Raw genomic sequence first — 16648 nt, forward strand, 5'->3', positions numbered from 1 at the left:
TCGCAGGTTGGATGCTAGTGTAAGATTAAAGGAGGAAGGAGCTATGAAGTCCCGTCCAGGCTGTCCCACGGTCGCACCTGCCCTTTTAAATGGTACTTATCAAGGTTTTGGAATAGGAAGGAGCGACCTACGACCTTGAGGCCCTACGGCCACTCTTCGCACCTTCTTTCTACCGCCGTAATGGTTAGATCGATACGTATTTACGTCCCGCTAAGGCGCTAAGGCAGTATAGCAAGCTCTATTGCACTATATACAGTCCTCTAATCTGATAGTCTGAAACCCTGCAAAACAACCTGCATGCCTACAATTTCATACCCAACACATGCATGCCACTATAACTTTGCAGAACGATACCGCGCATATTCAGGCGCAAGAATCTGCCTCCCCTTATCGACCGTCCCCACGCGATCCCTCAGTGCCCGCTTCAATATCTTCCCGGACGGACTCTTTGGAATCTGCTGCGTCCAAATAACACCTCCACGAAGATGCTTATAATGCACGACTTTCTCCCGAAGATACTCCATAACCGATAACGCCACATGGTTCATCTCTTTCAGATCTCCTTTCCCAACTAAATACGCCAACGGGATCTCGGAGTGCATTTCCTCATTCCAGATCCCTATAACAGCGACATCACTGACGGCCGGGTGCTCGATAAGTATATCCTCCAGCTCGGTCGGCGCGATCTGGAATCCCTTGAATTTGATCATGTCCTTGGCGCGGTCGGTGATGTGGAGATTCCCGTGGATATCTTCGTACCCGATGTCGCCGGTCTTGAACCACCCGTCTGCGGTCTTGCAGGCGTCTGTTGAGGACGCGTCGTCCATGTACCCGTTGAAGACGGTGGGCCCGCAGATCCAGAGCTCGCCTTCTTCGTTGGGGGCGGCGGTCTTGGCTGGATTGGAATCTGGTACGATTCTAGCTTGTACGCCTGGGACGGCGGGGCCGTTGGACCCAATGCCAATGTTCCAGCTGTCCCAGCGCTGATGGGGGTTAGTTTTGGGTTGGGTTATAGGGCTAGAGTGTACTGACCTGGATGTGTGAGACGGAGGTTGTCTCGGACAGCCCGTATGCTTGGCGGATGGGAATCTTCCATCGCTCGTATGTCTCATGGATAAGAGCTTCTCCTAGCGGTGCGCCTCCCGATGTGATCATGCGGAGCGAAGATAGATCGCCGCCCTTGACTGATGGGTTCTTGGCGAGGTGGAGGACGATCGGTGGTGCGACGTATGCGTGTGCAATGGAGTGCTCCCTTATCAGTTGGCAGAATTTCTGTAGGTCGAACTTCTCCATGAAGATTGTTGTTGTGCCGAGCCGGACGGGGAGATGGACGAGGCATATGAGACCTAGACTATTAGTCCTTGAGCTGGAGGTAGAAAGAAGGTAAAAAGACATACCGTATATATGGTATGTTGGGAGGACTGCCAGTGTCCGGGATTTTCTCCAGTCAATATGCGAGCCCTCAATTGCCGCTTGTAGGACGACATCTGCGACCACGTTCCGGTGGGATACCATGACGCCTGGAGAGCAGGAATATTAGCATTATTCACGCAGAGACTTGTCATTGCAAAGCGTTCCCGTACCCTTAGGAAGCCCGGTTGTTCCAGACGAGTAGACCAGGAACGCAACATCATCAGGGTCGATATGAGCAGGTCCAACAGTCTCCGATGGCGCGGAGTCTATAAAACAAGCAGTTGTGTTTGCCGCGCCATTTTCGTCCCGACCACCCAGTACCAGAACTCGGTCACTGGGCAGACTAGCCAGCTTCGCCGCCTCCAATGCCGTACTAAGACAGCTTGGATGAACAACCATCCCCCTTGCCTGACTGCGCACTAACTGCAGTTGAAGCTCCCGAGGTGAAAGCCCCGGGTTTACCGGTGCAACTATACCCCCAGTATAATGGCACCCCCAGGTAACGGCCGGAGTGTCGATGCAATTGGGCGACATCAAGGCCAGAATATCGCCCTTTTCGAACCCCCATTGTATCACCAGTGCACTGCCAAATCTCTCTGACTGTATCCGGAGGTCGTTGTATGTGTATGAGGTCTTCGACGTGCCGTCCTGGAAAATCACTTGGGAAGTGTTAGCCAATAACACAATAAATATGTAATGCGGGGAACAGATTATACCATGGTTTTCGGGAAAGGGGCGGTCTCGGTGCTCGAATAGGAGCTGCCAGATGCCAACTTGGGGTACGGGTGTCTGCTGCATAGTACTCTTGGATTAATTGAGGATAAAGTGATGGATTCGTCATGGTGGCCTCGGGGATGAACTTGAAGAGGGGAGGAGTGCTTCCCCGCATCCCGCACTCGCCTCGCCCCCGGTTTCTCGGTTGCTGCTCAAAGCCGAGGAATTGGAATTGGCCTCACTCCACTTTCTCCTTCGCCCAATCTTCGTTGAAATTGATTAAGCATGCCCCAGTCTCTAGCCGATAGCTAGGAACAAAGTAGTATACAGTGCTTATGCATGCCTATGCGGGGGACTTGTTACCGGTGCCTGCATGTCGATCATCACCTGACTGGGTCTTTGCGGAGAAGAGTTTGGAGAAACACGCCGCGACCTTCTCATCACTTTGCATCAACCTAGAAATATGCCGCATCTCAAGCGACTCTCTCCGGGCCGGAACTCGGACTCGACCTTTACTATCTTCAAACTAGCAGCCTTTACGCCCCACGGTTGCGGCCAGAGCACGATTGGGATGATAGTGGTTCGTCCGCCAGCTGAAGAAGTCCATTACGTCGGAGAACTGTCGTACGTCTGAAACCTATGGTAATCAAGCTGCTTGCTTATACCTGGTATTCTCGTTGACTTGATTCTTCAGTCTTTTCGTTGACTTAGATACTTCATAAGGGCCCCGCATCTGCCAGCTTTTTGGATTCACTGTTGACGCCGTCGTACACTCAGCCAAGTCCTCGCTATCTAGCATGAACAAGGTCACTGAAGATTGTTGTTACTGAGTCCTCTCTGGATCAACCTGGGATTTCGATTCTTTATGAAGGCCGCCTTATAAACGCCAATCAGATCGTGTTCTAGAGAGTTTATCGCTTTGCGGATCTTGGCCATACCCTCAAAATGGTCTCCTAAATATCTGGGTCTTGACGGATACAAAGTGTGGCAACATATATCTTCCTGAGCTCCAATATTTCCGTTTTCCATCCTAGCCGGCTCATCTAGAAGACTTGGGTGCACACGGAAATTGAGGGGGGGTGCTGCCGATGCTCGAAAACACAGCACTTCGCAGTTGTTGTAAGAACCTCTGAGAGTAGTGAAAGTACATCACCATGATCCTACTATGCTATCATGGCTTTTCCCCTTGTCAACCATGGTTCTATTCCGCCGAGTCGTTACTGTTGTTCGCGCAGGCAAAGGGAACTGGGCTTCAACGTCGACACTTTCGATTAGTCTGAACGCAAAAAGTGCCTCATACGAGGTGATGTCCTCAACTTGGTTATTCAAGTCGTTGCTGCAATTCCATCGGACAGGCTGATCTTACGTCCGATCATTCTTGGTGAATCGCCTGATTCTAACCACCTAAGTGTCTCAATGACTGACAAGATAAAGACAAACACACGTTCGCTGGAGGAGACGAGGCTTTAAGCCAGAGAATTGCCACTTTTTATGACCACCAAGTCGGAGTGTGGATAGGGACTGATCTGACAGCAGAGTCCCGCAGTCTGATAGGTCAACCCCGGAGTATGCATCAGGGGTTTGTGGAATCCAACTGTCAATCAATTGGTCCCGATAAGCCTGATACCGTTTATCAGGGCTATCTAGCACCCGCGGAAGTGGCCCAGGCTCAAAGATCGTCGTCTTCGTCAACAGCCAATTAGAGCAGCAGCGTTTATCTTCACCATGTCAGCCCTTTCATCCACACCTCCTTGGCTTCCTTTAACTATAAGATGATTCGGCCTGCTGTTTTGTTTGTGCCGCGGAGATCTTTTGCCTGTTTCACAGAGCTTATCGGGTCAATCAAGCTCTTGCATGGCTGATTTCTTCCTGCTCGGATGATGCACCAAAATAACCGGCCAGACCACGTTTTCGCTACGCAGCATGCGCCTCTTGATGCCATGAGCTTTCAAACGGTCAGTTTTAGCGACGAGACTGTCGAAGGATTCGATATCGCGCAAGGAATACTGGCATCTACTCCTCGGCGTGGATCGGAAAGCTGCAATATATTCATGTTCCTCCGCGGTCTCAAGTCTTTCCACAGCTCAACCTTGCTTGGCGGATGAACAACTCCTAGGAACTCAAGTCGACGAGCCTGGCGCCATTGGCGTGGCAGGACTATATCAATTCCGAAAAGATATTCAGCCTAGGATATAAATTTGATCAATCCCCACCGTTCATTCATCATCTTACCAACCCCAACACCAGCTTCACCACATACTTCAATCACAATGAAGCCAACACAAGTGCTCCGTCTGGCGGTTGCCGCCCCAGAATTGAATTCCCAGACCCAGAAAGCGCGATCGATCCCGCTCCTCAACCCTTTCAATCTATATGGCAGGGTCTTCTTTTTCTCATGGATTGGATTCCTAGTTGCATTCCTTTCATGGTATGCGTTTCCGCCTCTAGTAAGTACCATTGAGCTTTGGGCCAAAGGCGAACCTAACGTATCCAGTTGAGCGTCACTATCAAGAAGGACCTGCATATGACGCAGGACGATGTTGCCAACTCCAACATCGTTGCCCTGCTGGGAACGTACGTGACTCCAAGCTGTTACCGTACGTAGCTAAGAGTTAGTTTCGTTATGCGGTTCACTGCCGGCCCGCTCTGTGATCGATTCGGCCCTCGACTGGTTTTCGTCGGGTTACTGATCTGCGGTGCCATTCCGACGGCCATGGCGGGCCTTGTTACCTCTCCACAAGGGTTGATTGCTTTGCGATTCTTCGTTGGTATCCTCGGTGCCACCTTTGTCCCTTGTCAGGTGTGGTGCACGGGGTTCTTCGATAAGAACATCGTCGGCACTGCCAACTCTCTGGCGGGAGGATTTGGAAATGCTGGTGGTGGCATCACCTAGTAAGTACTCAGCTCAACTTGAGATAATGCAAACTGACGATATAGCTTCGTCATGCCGGCAATTTACGACTCGTTCGTCCACGACCGCGGCCTAACCCCCCATAAGGCGTGGCGGGTCTCCTACATTGTGCCCTTTATCATCATCGTCTCCATTGCTCTAGCTATGCTCTTCACCTGTCCTGATACCCCAACCGGCAAATGGGCCGATCGCCACAAGGTTGGCGGGCAAAGCGTTGTTGATCTAAGCTCGACCCCCGTCGAATCCAGCGCCAATAGCATTAACCTCTCCACGGATGAGAAGAAGAGCGCCCGCCCGGAAATCACCGACCACGAAGCGCAAGCACCAGTCCGTGCTGGGCAGATCGAGAGCACAGATGCTGTAATCGAAGCTCCAACCCTCAAACGCTACCTCTCTATCGCACTGGACCCGTCCGCTCTTGCAGTAGCATTCCCCTACGCATGCTCCTTTGGCGCTGAACTAGCCATCAACTCTATTTTAGGAGCTTATTATCTCCTCAACTTCCCCGAACTTGGTCAGACCAAATCCGGTCGATGGGCGTCCATGTTCGGTCTAGTCAATGTCGTCTTCAGGCCAATGGGCGGGTACATTGCAGATGTAATCTACGCACGTACAAACTCCGTTTGGGCAAAGAAGATATGGCTTGTGGTTCTGGGGTTACTCATGTCTGGTGCTGCAATTCTCATCGGATTCCTGGATCCGCATCGTGAAGGCGTCATGTTTGGCCTGGTCATCCTGCTCGCGTTCTGCATTGCTGCTAGCAACGGGGCGAACTTTGCTATTGTCCCGCATGTGCATCCATCTGCTAATGGCAAGTCCCTCTATCCATTGAGGTATCAGGTTCTGTGCTAATGTGGCGGCTAGGGATTGTCTCTGGCATCGTCGGCGGAATGGGTAACTTCGGCGGCATCATTTTTGCGATTGTCTTTCGGTACAACGGGACACAGTATCACCGCGCCCTTTGGATTATTGGTTTCATCGTCCTCGGCAGCACCCTGTTGTTCAGCTGGGTGCGGCCCGTTCCTAGACAGAAGCACTAGCCACACATCGTCTACCTTCAATAGCTTTACGACAACCCACTAAAAAGTTCGAACATCCCAAGTATACGCCTCATTCACGAGCTCACTTCATGCTTACTGTTACGTGGAAAGAAGAAAATATAAAATCCAGAGATTCGGGAATAAGAGAAAGGTAAAGCAGGGCGCAAACCTGATTCCCTTGACCTGATGCTGTTTGACTGATCTTAACGGCGAAGACGTTTCTAGAATTTATGTAGAAATGTATCTATGCCCCCTTGCGTTTATGTTTTCTGCTTACTGGGAAACGACTGTATCTGGATAGTTTTCGCTTGTTTGAATCAGCACAAGTCTTTTTATTTGTTAACGGACAACTATGGTTTTTTAATCAAGGTTCAGCTGGAATATCATGTAGACTACATATTAGTTGACGCTTGAAAAGTCAATGTGGCGAATTAGGGCTAGGCGAGGTCAGACGGAGAGACGGAGTGGACCTGTATACTCCGACGAGCACGACAACCATCAGACCAGGATCACCCGCTCTAGACCATCCATTGAAATCATCCTGCATCTCATTATCTCATCGAGTATCATCGAGCAGAGCAATGCCCGATAACCTTCGCTGCCGTGATGTCTCTTGATATCATATCAATGTCACCCATGACATCACCCGCCCCCAGGGTACCAGCGCACTAACATATAAGCCCGTCCACTACAGACATGCCTCGTTCATTAAAACTCAAACAGGCATCTGTTACAACTTACTACTATACCTCCCATCTCTATAGTTCAACCCAATATCAATAAAGTCACAACATGTCCTCCCCCCACCAAGGCGGCTCCCTCACGGACATGGCAGCAACGGGCACAAAAATCCCCAACGACGCCGGCCGCATGAACACCATCCCCTCGGTCCCACGACCAGACCAACGCTCCGAAGATAGCAACTTCGACTACTCCGGGCAAGGCCAGCCATCGCTAGCCTTTGCGGCGGACAACGCAACGGATCTGCCGCGGAGCACGAAGGACATGGGCTTCAGCGGTGAAGTTATGACCGGCACGGGTGATAGTTTCCCGGCGCAGGCTGAGAACGCGGGGAACGAGATTGGGGCGAATTGGCCGAGCGTGAAAGGGCAGACGAGGGGTCTTAAGAGGGCGGATAAGAATCGGGGCTTGTTTGATCGGATGGGTGGGGGTGGGGAGCAGGAGGAGTTTGGGGAGGGGGATGAGGTCGTTGGGGAACATGTTGGGCGGAATGTGGGGGATTATTAGATTGGACTGTTTTCAATGATGGGAGACAGAGGGAGTGTATGATATGTTGGATTATCTTATTTAAAGTCATGAATTTGTTTGACCGTTTGACTATTCGTACTGGCCCTCTGGACTTATGGAGTTAGGTGAGAATTTCAAGTCTAAGTGCTTAACTCTATAAAAGTCTCGTATTGCTGAACTATTGCTGGTAAGATTATCCTACCCCGGGGCCATAGTGATATTGGGTTCTCTTTGCATATAATGCCTAGAACCATGGAGTGGTTGAGATGGGGATATATATTATTTCGATTGTTAGTAGATCTTCGCCCTATCATGCCCACCCAGGTACCCTTCCATAAGGAGAAAAGTAACATACAGTGAAAATAAACATTTAGCACTATTCAATTGTTTCATCAGTTTCCAATGTACCTTTTTCCTTTCTGGAGAGAAACATTAATTCCTGTATAATGTACATAACTTGATTTAGTCATTGTTAGACAAGTGTGAGTCACACAACAGAGTACACAGCATATCTGTCGATTTCAAAAATTCGAAGGAGCTAACATGGCCACGAAGAGCCTTAACACCTTTCCCAACAAAATACCTAACTATATAGTATACAGATTTTTGAAAAGGTATTTTAAATAATAAGCTTACTCTTTATAAGTGTATATCTTAAAAATTATAAAAGCCCTTAGTATTAATACTTAAAAAGTAAAAAGTATTTTTCTTGCCAAGACTTTTATAGCCGAGACTTATAAAAAACTACTTTACGCGTAAACCGCGATTTTTTTTATGTTTTTTAACACCTTTTTAAAGTCTTTATAACTCCACGAATTCATAATATTTAAGTGTAAAGAAAAGGAAGTACTAAAGTAATGAATTAAAAAGTAACTTAATAAGCCCTTAAAATAAGTTAAAACTAGTAGTTTGTTATTTTTAATGTGTCGAGAAGGTGTGTTTTTCAACGCCAAGCTAGTTAGCTCCTTCTGAATTTTTGAAATCGACGATAGGGACGAGGCTTCTTCCAACCTCACCTTAAAACTGATAAAGTCAATTAAACAAACATCCTTGCACATACAAAATGACACAACCAGACTACCACCTAATCGGCGCCTACACCCGCTACTCCAGTACGCCGTTTCTCCACATACATAACAGTCAGCATCCAATCTATGGTAGCTAACATCGACAAAAAGGCTGGACCGCCCGCGTCGAAGCAGTTCTCGAGTACTTTGAAATCCCGTACACGAAGGAATTCCTCTCGCTTGACCAGGCACGTACCTACCTTCCTGCGTTCTCCCCCATGCTTTCTCAGTCCAGTCCAGCCCTAACTTACGTACCTATGCCCAGGCCCGCACCCACTCCCCCAGCGCGCAATTCCCCCTCCTAAAATGCCACTCACTGAACATAACCCTAAACGACTCCCTCGCAATCGCCGAGTTCGTCGCAGACCAAAACCCAGAGCTACAACTCTGGCCATCTGACCCCGCCCTGCGCGGATTAGCCCGCAGCGCAGCGGCCGAAATGCACTCTGGCTTCGGGACGATAAGGAATACATTCCACACAAACTTTGTCGCGCGGTATACGGGGGCTATTCCTATTTCTGAGAATGCGAGGCGGGAGATCCGTCGGATTCTAATGATTTGGGACGATGCAAGACGCGTTACGAGGGAGCGGCTGAGTCCAACTGAAGACGAGGGCTTCCTCTTCGGGCGCTTTAGTATCGCCGACGTGTGGTTTTGGCCTGTACTCTGGGTATGCCTCTCTTTCCCCCTTTTCACCTCTTATTTAGATTTAAAGATTGTGTTGTTTGGCGATCCGTATGTGCTGCTGACACCCGTGGACTGCGACAGCGCTTCCGCACGTATAATCTCCCCCTCGACGACGCGACTCCCGCAACCCTAGAGTGGATGGAGAAGATGTGGAGGGACCCGCGGCTCAAGAAGCTAGTGCGTGGGTATTACCGCCAGGCGGAGGATCCGGCGACGCGGATCGAGAAGTACGAGGGGCTGTTCGCGGAGGAGGGGGTGGTTTATGGGACTTTTGACGAGGAGTGGGTGTTTACGTCGCCCAGGGCTGGGGACAAGGCTGAGACTGAGGCTTAGAGAGCTTAGGTAGTTAGTAGATGTCATTGATCATATTTACTAAGACTGGGATTGTTGGTGGTGTTTGTTTGTAAGCGGATTATGGACGATCAGGCCACTCAGCTATGGTAGAGTCTTACTCTTACTTGGCAAACAACATCAACAACAAGAAGATCAGCAGGGGCCATTCAGCTGTCCCGTTCAAAATGTAACTATCAGATCCCTTCAGATCACAAATGACGTCTATAGTTGCAAACCCCGAGCCTCTGCCTCGGAAAAACATCTATAAAAAGCACAGACGGCGCGATGCATCGCAGCGCTTTCTGCAGAATGACCCGGTGGCTGAGGCTAGACAGCAAGCTATGGAGAAGCTCCTGCAGCAAGTCCTCACAGCCCCATCCTGCAATCCTGCAACAAGCCTGTCATGTTGTGACCAGCCCTGCTTAGCTTCGCTGCCAAGATTGGGGGCCGCCCCGTTCCTGGGGCTGAGACGGCTGAAGAAGACGGAGAAACAGGGCTGACGACGATGTTGAGCATTCTGCTCTGCTTGTTCTAGTGCTTATTTCTGGGGTATAAGTATCGTGGTGAGGACCTCTGGAGCTGATATCCTCATCTCACCTCAACCCTCCTCACCCTCACCACCACCAAGCCCTAACCCTAACTCCATCTCCGTCCCCACCCCCAACCCAACATGAAGGGCACGATGAAGACCCTCTTCGCAGCCTCCGCAGCCTCAGCGCTCTTTCTGAGCTTTGCGCGCGCCCAGCTCGATAAGCCCGCTCTCACCTCAAACCTGGACTACCTCCTCGAGGGCAACGCCAACAACCTGCCCACCGTGAGCCGGCAGATCGCCGTCTGGGAAACCGGGTACATCCCCAAGGACTGCCAGGACCTCGGTGCCGACGAGGGCTTCGACGCAAGCGAGTTTGAGGTTTACGCGGTTACATATGATGATGTTCGTGCCCACAGCAAGCTTTCAAGGCTCCCCTGCCCTGTGTTCTATGGCCGTGGCTGACATGGATAATGCATAGTGCGCCGACCCCTGGCTCTTCTGCCGCCACAAGGACGTCGAAACAACCATTGAGACGGCCGCTGAGACGTTCTCCAAGTTGCCTGTCAAGGTGCGGGACTGGGTATGTCTCCTTCCTATACAACCCTAACTCCCCATCTAAACGCGTACGAACTCACATATCTTAGGTCCGACAAATCCTCCTCCTCCCCGGCGCAGACTCCGCCTTCGCGATAAACGGCAACGTTGCCTTCTTCGGCTCAACAGGCGGAAACATCGACGTGATGATCCACGAGTCCGCGCACGGTCTTGACGGCTTCGCGGCGTTTGGAGAGAACCTTAGCAGTAGGTCCACCACTATATCCATCCACCCCCCTTACCTTAAACTAACATATTGCCATTGTGCAGCAAGTGAAGGCTTCCTAGCAGCCTACGACGCAGACACACACGTCCCCGACGACTACGCCCGCAGCAGCCAGGCCGAGAACGTGGCGCAGAACACGGTCGTGGCCGTGTACGACAAGAATGTGCCTGGTGGATTCCCTGGCGTGCAGCCAGAATACACGGCGATCCAAAACCAGTATACCTATATTGAGGAGAAGGCGGGGGATGCGCTGTTGCCGGGGGGGACTTGTGATCGCCACCTTGAGAACTCGGAGACCGTTGTGCTGGGGTCGTCGGCTAACACCACGGTTTCCAGGGTGCGCAGGGGTGCTGGGGCTTGGAAGGTGCCGAGCTCGGGGTTCAAGGGGGAGTACACCAAGATTGTCAAGGAGTTTGAACCGTTTCAGTTTCGGGAGGAGTTTTAGAGTGGTGTCTTTTTTCGGAAAATGGTTAGGGGAGTTGGGGTGATGAATTATTGATGCTATAGTACTATATGAGGGCTGTTTCCTTTCATAGTGATTGATGAAAAACAAGAAGCAATAGAACGACTTGGTCTCTACATACCTCAAATGAAATAAGACTGTAGTTTGGATCACATCTGAGACATTGCCGCAGTCAAGCGACATACATAAGGCAGTGCGGGCGCGTGTAGAACAACACGGTGTTCAATCCAAGCCAGTCAATTCTGCGAGAGAGTAAGCGCTGTGCATCACCATAAATAGTGACAGGCCTTGACTCGGGAGTGGTTTACTTTAAGGGAGTCAGCCGCGGCGGCAAACTGCAGCGGCAAGTGCAACTCGCCCTCCTTCCACTTTAATATCTCAGCTTCACCCTATTTATCTGGATCTCCGATTCCATGATATATTCTCATCTCTTACGACAATGTTATTCAAACCCAGTCTAGACGCCTACCTCGAGGTCCCAGACACGGCAAAGAGCGAAACAACCGAGTCCCAGTCCCAGTCCCAGTCCCCAAAGCCAAAGAGTACAGGTGCCCTGGCCTCGTTGAGAGATCTTTTCCCAGTGCCAAAGCCAAAGCCGGCAAAAGCGCCCGGGGATACCTACGCCAGAACAAGCCCATACAGCGAGGAAGCGGTCTTCGCTGTCTTAAACGACTTTCTGCAGCATGAATCAATGAAAGCGCTCAGCAAAGCAGTCCGGAGATATAAGCAGCGCCTACTCGGATGTAACTATCTTACTCTAATGCCGTTGCAGGGGATGAGGCACCGGGGTCAGAGCTTCAAGGAGGCCTTACTGGACTCTGTCACCGGTCTGTGTATAAGTGGACCTAGCCATCCCAGTTCCACTTCTGCTCAACCTCTAATTTAAAGCCAACAGGCCCAGATGATGATCTACCAAATGAATGGCCAAATCTCAATGCATTCTACGCCCATCTTGATGCGTGCCACGCCACCACTTATAACCCCAATCGGGCTATAGGCGCCATGTTGAAACGGAACTCGAGGACCCTTTTCTAGGAGAGAATGATCAATGCATCCTGGCTGCTGCGTAGTATATCTTGAGGAGTGGACAGGAATTGTTCAAGGCTATCAGCTATGCTAGCGAGGGCTACAAGGCTGACCCTGGCCGAATGTATACGGAGGAGCGCGGGCTCAGTCTGCACCGGTGGCGGTTCTGGGAAGAGGGATTTCGGGCTGCCAGCGAGGATTCGGGGCTTGGGGACGAGGCAAGGGGTGTTGCTAAGAGAGCCGCTGGTTTGATGGAAAGTTTGGAAACTGCTTTGGTATTTAATGAGTGATTTCGTGTCTGGTGGATCTATCCCAGTGGTATCTAGCAACATGCAAATGCTCAACTCGGCCTGTTCCCTTTTGGTCAAGGGCCCGAGCCAACCCATGCCCACCCGAGTCTACAATTGCACACCTTTTACTCTGTAATTTGACTTGCTTCAGTCTCGATTAGGTCGGCTTTCCGTTCCACTCAGAACTAGCGGAATCTGCCTTGAGGAAATCCAGCCTTCTCAAGTGGTCTACCACCAGCGTAATAAGGACCAGACAAGTGCAACATGTCACTGCCATCACTACATTAGTTTTGCGGAGAGGACCCGGGATTAAGGGCGTGTATGAGCTAGAGACTGAACTCAGGCGCCCTTCCTTCAACGGTATCATCTCCGATACCTTGTTTGATGTTCTAGACTCGAGTTGAGGACGACTTCGGGAGCCGACTTGGTTTTGTTCAGTACTCTGGGCCGATAGCTTCGGCCGCCCAAGACCTTTGGATCTCGATGGCCACGGGGCCGTTGTTCTCCGGAAAGCACGCCGGCCCGCCTCCTATCATCGTGCCTGGACGACTAGGTCACGAGGACAGCCGAGATGTCGACCCCGGGAGTGGACTCCGAGCTGTCAGCCACAAATTCCAGAACCTGATATTGAACTTCTTGCAATGAAGCTCAAATTGTGCTAGCTACCCTGGCCCTGGCGGGCGGTTTGTCTGGGGTAGACGCGGGTTGGAGGGAGTGGAGGCGGCAAGGTCGATCCAAATGGAGATCGCAATTGCGGGGACAAGATGAGAAGGGACATGGGGATCTCATCCCACAGGCAGAAATCACCTCCCCAGAATCCGATCTCGATGTTGGAGCCTCCCATCCCGCATGATCTGTTCATAAAAGTCCCTCGCCCAACGCAAATGATATTCATCGCCCAAGTCGGTAAACAGCCTGACGGACAGTTCTTGGTCACGTAAGTCCTCAGAATGATTGAATGGCGAGTACTCATACCGCCTCTGAACGTCCGGCAGACCCCAATCCCAGCCTTTATCAACGGCGTACCGCGCGACGGCGACGGCCTTTGCATCCGTCGCGTAGGCGTGCGGGGTGCCACGAAAGATGTTTCGGGGGACTTGGTCGAAGAGGAGGATTAGGGCCAGAGCTCCTTCGCCTTCGGCGATATTGATCCAGTCATCGAGCGCGCCGTCTGTGGCTTCTTGGTACGAAGGGGCTAGGTGTTTGCGGACGAGGGCGTCGTCGGCGGGGCTGCCGTACCAGAACGACTTTTGCTGCAGATATCGGGGAGAATCTTTGGGGTCGAACCAGAAGTCGAGGACTTGACTGTAAGCTCTGCTGGACATTGTGAGTATTTCCTGGACGATGGAGATGGAAGAAGAATTTCGTCCGAGCCTTCCCATGGTGACGATTGACGATGACGTCAGATTATCACATGCAGGAACCGATCGATCCAGAAGAGAGAAATATTCGGCATTTAGGATTAGAGACACTAAGTAATACACTTTGCTTATCGAACGCTAGTTTCCATTCCGAATCTCCATTCAATCATCTCTTGCTATCGCCTAGGGTGGCGGATAAGCCGAAGCTGGGCTCATTGATATAGGACGATCCACTGCCTGATTAACACAGGAAACAACACAAAGAACCAGACATACTCTTCTGCACCAATGAAGGCCTCTCGGCTGGATTGAAATACTGGATGGTCTTGCTTCTCAGCGCAAACCGTACTGTCTTGCAAGACTGCTTGGAGACCTCTTTCTGAGGCTCATTCAAAGAAGGGAATGCTGGCAACTCAACGATTTCGCGACAAGACGAGCGCGGTGAAGAATGGCATTCTCTCAGCTGGCTTTCCTGCCCTGCGTCCGGCTGCACCTCCATCTGAGAGAAGAGCATTGTGCAAATTCCAAATTATGCATGTGAAGGATGGAACCAACGGCCGTCCCAGTCTTATAATAGACTCGCCGCAGCTCGGATCCGAGACAAGACCTAGAGCTCTGGCTGAGTTCCATGGGTTCAGCGCTCGATAGTCGGTGACAGCTGTCATAGAGCGCGTCAAGCTCCTCAAGCTTCCCCCGCGAAGTAACCCACAAGGTTGTTTCGGCTGTCATTGTCAAACTCTGCTGGCTCCCCGCGGCTTCTGGATCCTCTTTTGGCCAAGCCTGGACCTGACGGCCGTGCCATAGAGGACGCAGTATCTTCAGCGCTAGGGATCTTGCTCCTACCGCTGATGTCGAGTTCCACTCTTCAGACTTTTCGATTTTGCAGCTTACGCAAGAGCAGTCTCTGAGCACACCGTCTATTCCTGTCCAGTAGATGAACCCTACATCGATATCGGTGGTTGGAAGAAGACGTAGATTTTTTCAACTCGATCGGTAACTTTCGAGATTCCAGCCAGTGAGTTTTCTACCCTCTTTTCTTGATAAACTCATGTTACGTCGATGCAGCTCTTCAGAATACTTATACCTGGGCTCTACAGATATGACAGTACTGTTGCGTCTCAGAGAACAGTCTGTCTTGCCGAAAGCCCCATGAACAACCTATCAACCCGCAATGAGCCAGCCCACAGTTACTCCCTTCTCGAACCCATTACCCAACTCCGACGACCACGACTATTCGCTTCAAAACGTCTCCAGGGGCCATCAGCAACCACTTTCGAAGTCCTATATGCCCGGTTTCCCAGCAGGCGTTGACGGCTGGGCGCCCTCGCCGCAAGGAATACCTGTATATCCGTTTACGGGCAATACATCTCCTGGAGAAATCGACAGCCCATGTGATTTCATCAACTACGAAGGCCTCTACCCCAACAACGTCCGTCCACCTGCACAAGACTCCAGTTCCTAGCTGACGAGCCAGGCCTTACTACAAAATCTACCAAATGATGACCTTCTCACCCTCCCATACCGTCCCTACTTTGAATCACCCACTGAAGACTCCGAAGCCACCACCGCCATGTCCGACCTCAAATTCGACCCCCACTCCATACAAATGGGCCCCCAGCCTCATCCACCACTCCTCTTTCCTTACGGCCCCGTCCCCCTCGAAAAACCAACCCTAGAGAGCCCCAACCTATTCAGCCCCCGAGCCCCCATCGACCTCCGCCGAAGCTCAGCGCCGAGCCTCAATATCCGCGAAACGGAGCGCGAGCGCAGCCAAAAGCTCAAGCATCAGAACCGACGAGCTTCCCACAACGTCGTTGAGAAGCGGTACCGAGAGAATCTCAACCGGAAATTCCACATGCTCGAGTGCATCGTCAACAAGGGGGCGGAGCCATACGCCTGCTCGCCTGGTTCTTCACCGCGGTCCTCGCCGTCATCGATAGCCTCGAAAAAGGGCAACACCACGTTTTTGACGTCTACTTCTTCACGAAGGCAGTATACGTCGCCGAAAGCGTCGATTATAGATAGTGCGCTCCGGTATATTGAGGAATTGCGGAAAGAGAACTACGCGCTGAAGGGCAGGCTTGTTGCGTTTGATCCTTGCTTAAGGGCGCATTCTCAGGGACAAGGTGAAGTTCAGCTGTATGACCATGATGATGGTGATAGTGAGGACGAGGTAACGAACTGCGTCAAGTCGGAAGACCGGGTGTGATTTGGCTTGAATATGCCGTTGCTCGCTTCTCTCGCTACCTGTTCAGCTCAGGCCGACCTTCTCCTTACTACCTCGCCACCTCCGAGATACGAAGTGCCCATAATGTGTATAAAAAGTTCCAATGTTCACAGGGAGGCTTTTCACTCCCCACTAACATCCCAATGTTCTTTTTCAATACCTTTTTTTGCCTCGTCATGTTCTTTCCTAGACACCCGTTCTGCTTTCCGCTTTCCCTCGCTCCTACTCTTCTTTCTCTGACGTCGTTTCTCTTCTCCTACATACTCTCTTTCATTTCCTATATATTCTCTTAATAACTACGATATAATTTCTTTTCCGAGTCATATTTCTGTCCGGTCAGCATGAAGCTAACAGTATCGAGAGGTATTGTGACCGGAAAGCATGCTTGAGGCAGTATCGCTGATATTCAATACCGTTACAGCGACAGGAAAAGACCATACAGCAAACCGAAAAGCACGCCGGTAACGTGGGAACGGAAGAGATCCCGGTCTAACATACGAGAAGACGATCACCGGC

At 51.0% G+C, this 16648-nt stretch overlaps 8 protein-coding genes across 8 annotated transcripts; 5 read left to right on the plus strand and 3 right to left on the minus strand.

Annotated features, from left to right (window-relative positions):
• Window positions 1-332: 332 nt before the first annotated feature.
• On the minus strand, window positions 333-2211 carry BDW74DRAFT_176127 (acyl--CoA ligase; the record flags this gene model as incomplete). The annotated part of the gene is made up of 5 exons (XM_073728525.1): window positions 333-983; window positions 1033-1346; window positions 1398-1520; window positions 1584-2072; window positions 2130-2211. 5 exons carry the CDS (start codon window positions 2209-2211, stop codon window positions 333-335), a joined length of 1659 nt encoding a protein of 552 aa, XP_073586080.1.
• A 2186-nt stretch (window positions 2212-4397) lies between these two features.
• Window positions 4398-6555, plus strand: BDW74DRAFT_189790 (MFS transporter; the record flags this gene model as incomplete). Its single annotated transcript, XM_073732056.1, has 5 exons — window positions 4398-4574; window positions 4622-4701; window positions 4744-5019; window positions 5065-5849; window positions 5903-6555. 5 exons carry the CDS (start codon window positions 4398-4400, stop codon window positions 6076-6078), a joined length of 1494 nt encoding a protein of 497 aa, XP_073586081.1. The 3' UTR covers window positions 6079-6555.
• Window positions 6556-6870: 315 nt separating this feature from the next.
• On the plus strand, window positions 6871-7326 carry BDW74DRAFT_176129 (uncharacterized protein; the record flags this gene model as incomplete). Its single annotated transcript, XM_073728526.1, has 1 exon — window positions 6871-7326. One exon carries the CDS (start codon window positions 6871-6873, stop codon window positions 7324-7326), a length of 456 nt encoding a protein of 151 aa, XP_073586082.1.
• A 1041-nt stretch (window positions 7327-8367) lies between these two features.
• BDW74DRAFT_149020 (glutathione S-transferase) lies at window positions 8368-9514 on the plus strand. Its single transcript, XM_073723826.1, has 4 exons — window positions 8368-8438; window positions 8505-8581; window positions 8659-9063; window positions 9162-9514. Exons 1-4 carry the CDS (start codon window positions 8390-8392, stop codon window positions 9411-9413), a joined length of 783 nt encoding a protein of 260 aa, XP_073586083.1. The 5' UTR covers window positions 8368-8389; the 3' UTR covers window positions 9414-9514.
• Window positions 9515-10019: 505 nt separating this feature from the next.
• On the plus strand, window positions 10020-11344 carry BDW74DRAFT_149023 (uncharacterized protein). The gene is made up of 4 exons (XM_073723827.1): window positions 10020-10347; window positions 10424-10525; window positions 10590-10746; window positions 10810-11344. The coding sequence occupies exons 1-4, from the start codon at window positions 10084-10086 to the stop codon at window positions 11208-11210; spliced, it is 924 nt and encodes a 307-aa protein (XP_073586084.1). The 5' UTR covers window positions 10020-10083; the 3' UTR covers window positions 11211-11344.
• A 2003-nt stretch (window positions 11345-13347) lies between these two features.
• On the minus strand, window positions 13348-13869 carry BDW74DRAFT_176132 (DUF924 family protein; the record flags this gene model as incomplete). Its single annotated transcript, XM_073728527.1, has 1 exon — window positions 13348-13869. The coding sequence occupies one exon, from the start codon at window positions 13867-13869 to the stop codon at window positions 13348-13350; it is 522 nt and encodes a 173-aa protein (XP_073586085.1).
• A 196-nt stretch (window positions 13870-14065) lies between these two features.
• BDW74DRAFT_149027 (uncharacterized protein) lies at window positions 14066-14623 on the minus strand. Its single transcript, XM_073723828.1, has one exon. The coding sequence runs from the start codon at window positions 14417-14419 to the stop codon at window positions 14147-14149; it is 273 nt and encodes a 90-aa protein (XP_073586086.1). The 5' UTR covers window positions 14420-14623; the 3' UTR covers window positions 14066-14146.
• Window positions 14624-14658: 35 nt separating this feature from the next.
• On the plus strand, window positions 14659-16291 carry BDW74DRAFT_123619 (uncharacterized protein). Its single transcript, XM_073722086.1, has 3 exons — window positions 14659-14920; window positions 15003-15334; window positions 15380-16291. The coding sequence occupies exons 2-3, from the start codon at window positions 15077-15079 to the stop codon at window positions 16112-16114; spliced, it is 993 nt and encodes a 330-aa protein (XP_073586087.1). The 5' UTR covers window positions 14659-14920; window positions 15003-15076; the 3' UTR covers window positions 16115-16291.
• The last annotated feature ends 357 nt before the right edge of the window (window positions 16292-16648 follow it).

This window comes from Aspergillus multicolor, assembly GCF_047715735.1.
Source record: "Aspergillus multicolor strain CBS 133.54 unplaced genomic scaffold BDW74scaffold_6, whole genome shotgun sequence".
NCBI classification, from domain to species: domain Eukaryota; kingdom Fungi; phylum Ascomycota; class Eurotiomycetes; order Eurotiales; family Aspergillaceae; genus Aspergillus; species Aspergillus multicolor.

Excerpts from the sequence above, each read along its gene's own strand:
- BDW74DRAFT_149020 (XM_073723826.1), top strand. The coding sequence starts at position 8,390 with ATGACACAACCAGACTACCACCTAATCGGCGCCTACACCCGCTACTCC. Across the intron at positions 8,439-8,504 it reads CGCCTACACCCGCTACTCCA|GCTGGACCGCCCGCGTCGAA; the intron begins GTACGCCGTTTC and ends ATCGACAAAAAG. Across the intron at positions 9,064-9,161 it reads GGTTTTGGCCTGTACTCTGG|CGCTTCCGCACGTATAATCT; the intron begins GTATGCCTCTCT and ends GGACTGCGACAG.
- BDW74DRAFT_149023 (XM_073723827.1), top strand. The coding sequence starts at position 10,084 with ATGAAGGGCACGATGAAGACCCTCTTCGCAGCCTCCGCAGCCTCAGCG. Across the intron at positions 10,348-10,423 it reads ACGCGGTTACATATGATGAT|TGCGCCGACCCCTGGCTCTT; the intron begins GTTCGTGCCCAC and ends GATAATGCATAG. Across the intron at positions 10,526-10,589 it reads CTGTCAAGGTGCGGGACTGG|GTCCGACAAATCCTCCTCCT; the intron begins GTATGTCTCCTT and ends CACATATCTTAG.
- BDW74DRAFT_149027 (XM_073723828.1), bottom strand. The coding sequence starts at position 14,419 with ATGCTCTTCTCTCAGATGGAGGTGCAGCCGGACGCAGGGCAGGAAAGC.
- BDW74DRAFT_123619 (XM_073722086.1), top strand. The coding sequence starts at position 15,077 with ATGAGCCAGCCCACAGTTACTCCCTTCTCGAACCCATTACCCAACTCC. Across the intron at positions 15,335-15,379 it reads AAGGCCTCTACCCCAACAAC|GCCTTACTACAAAATCTACC; the intron begins GTCCGTCCACCT and ends CTGACGAGCCAG.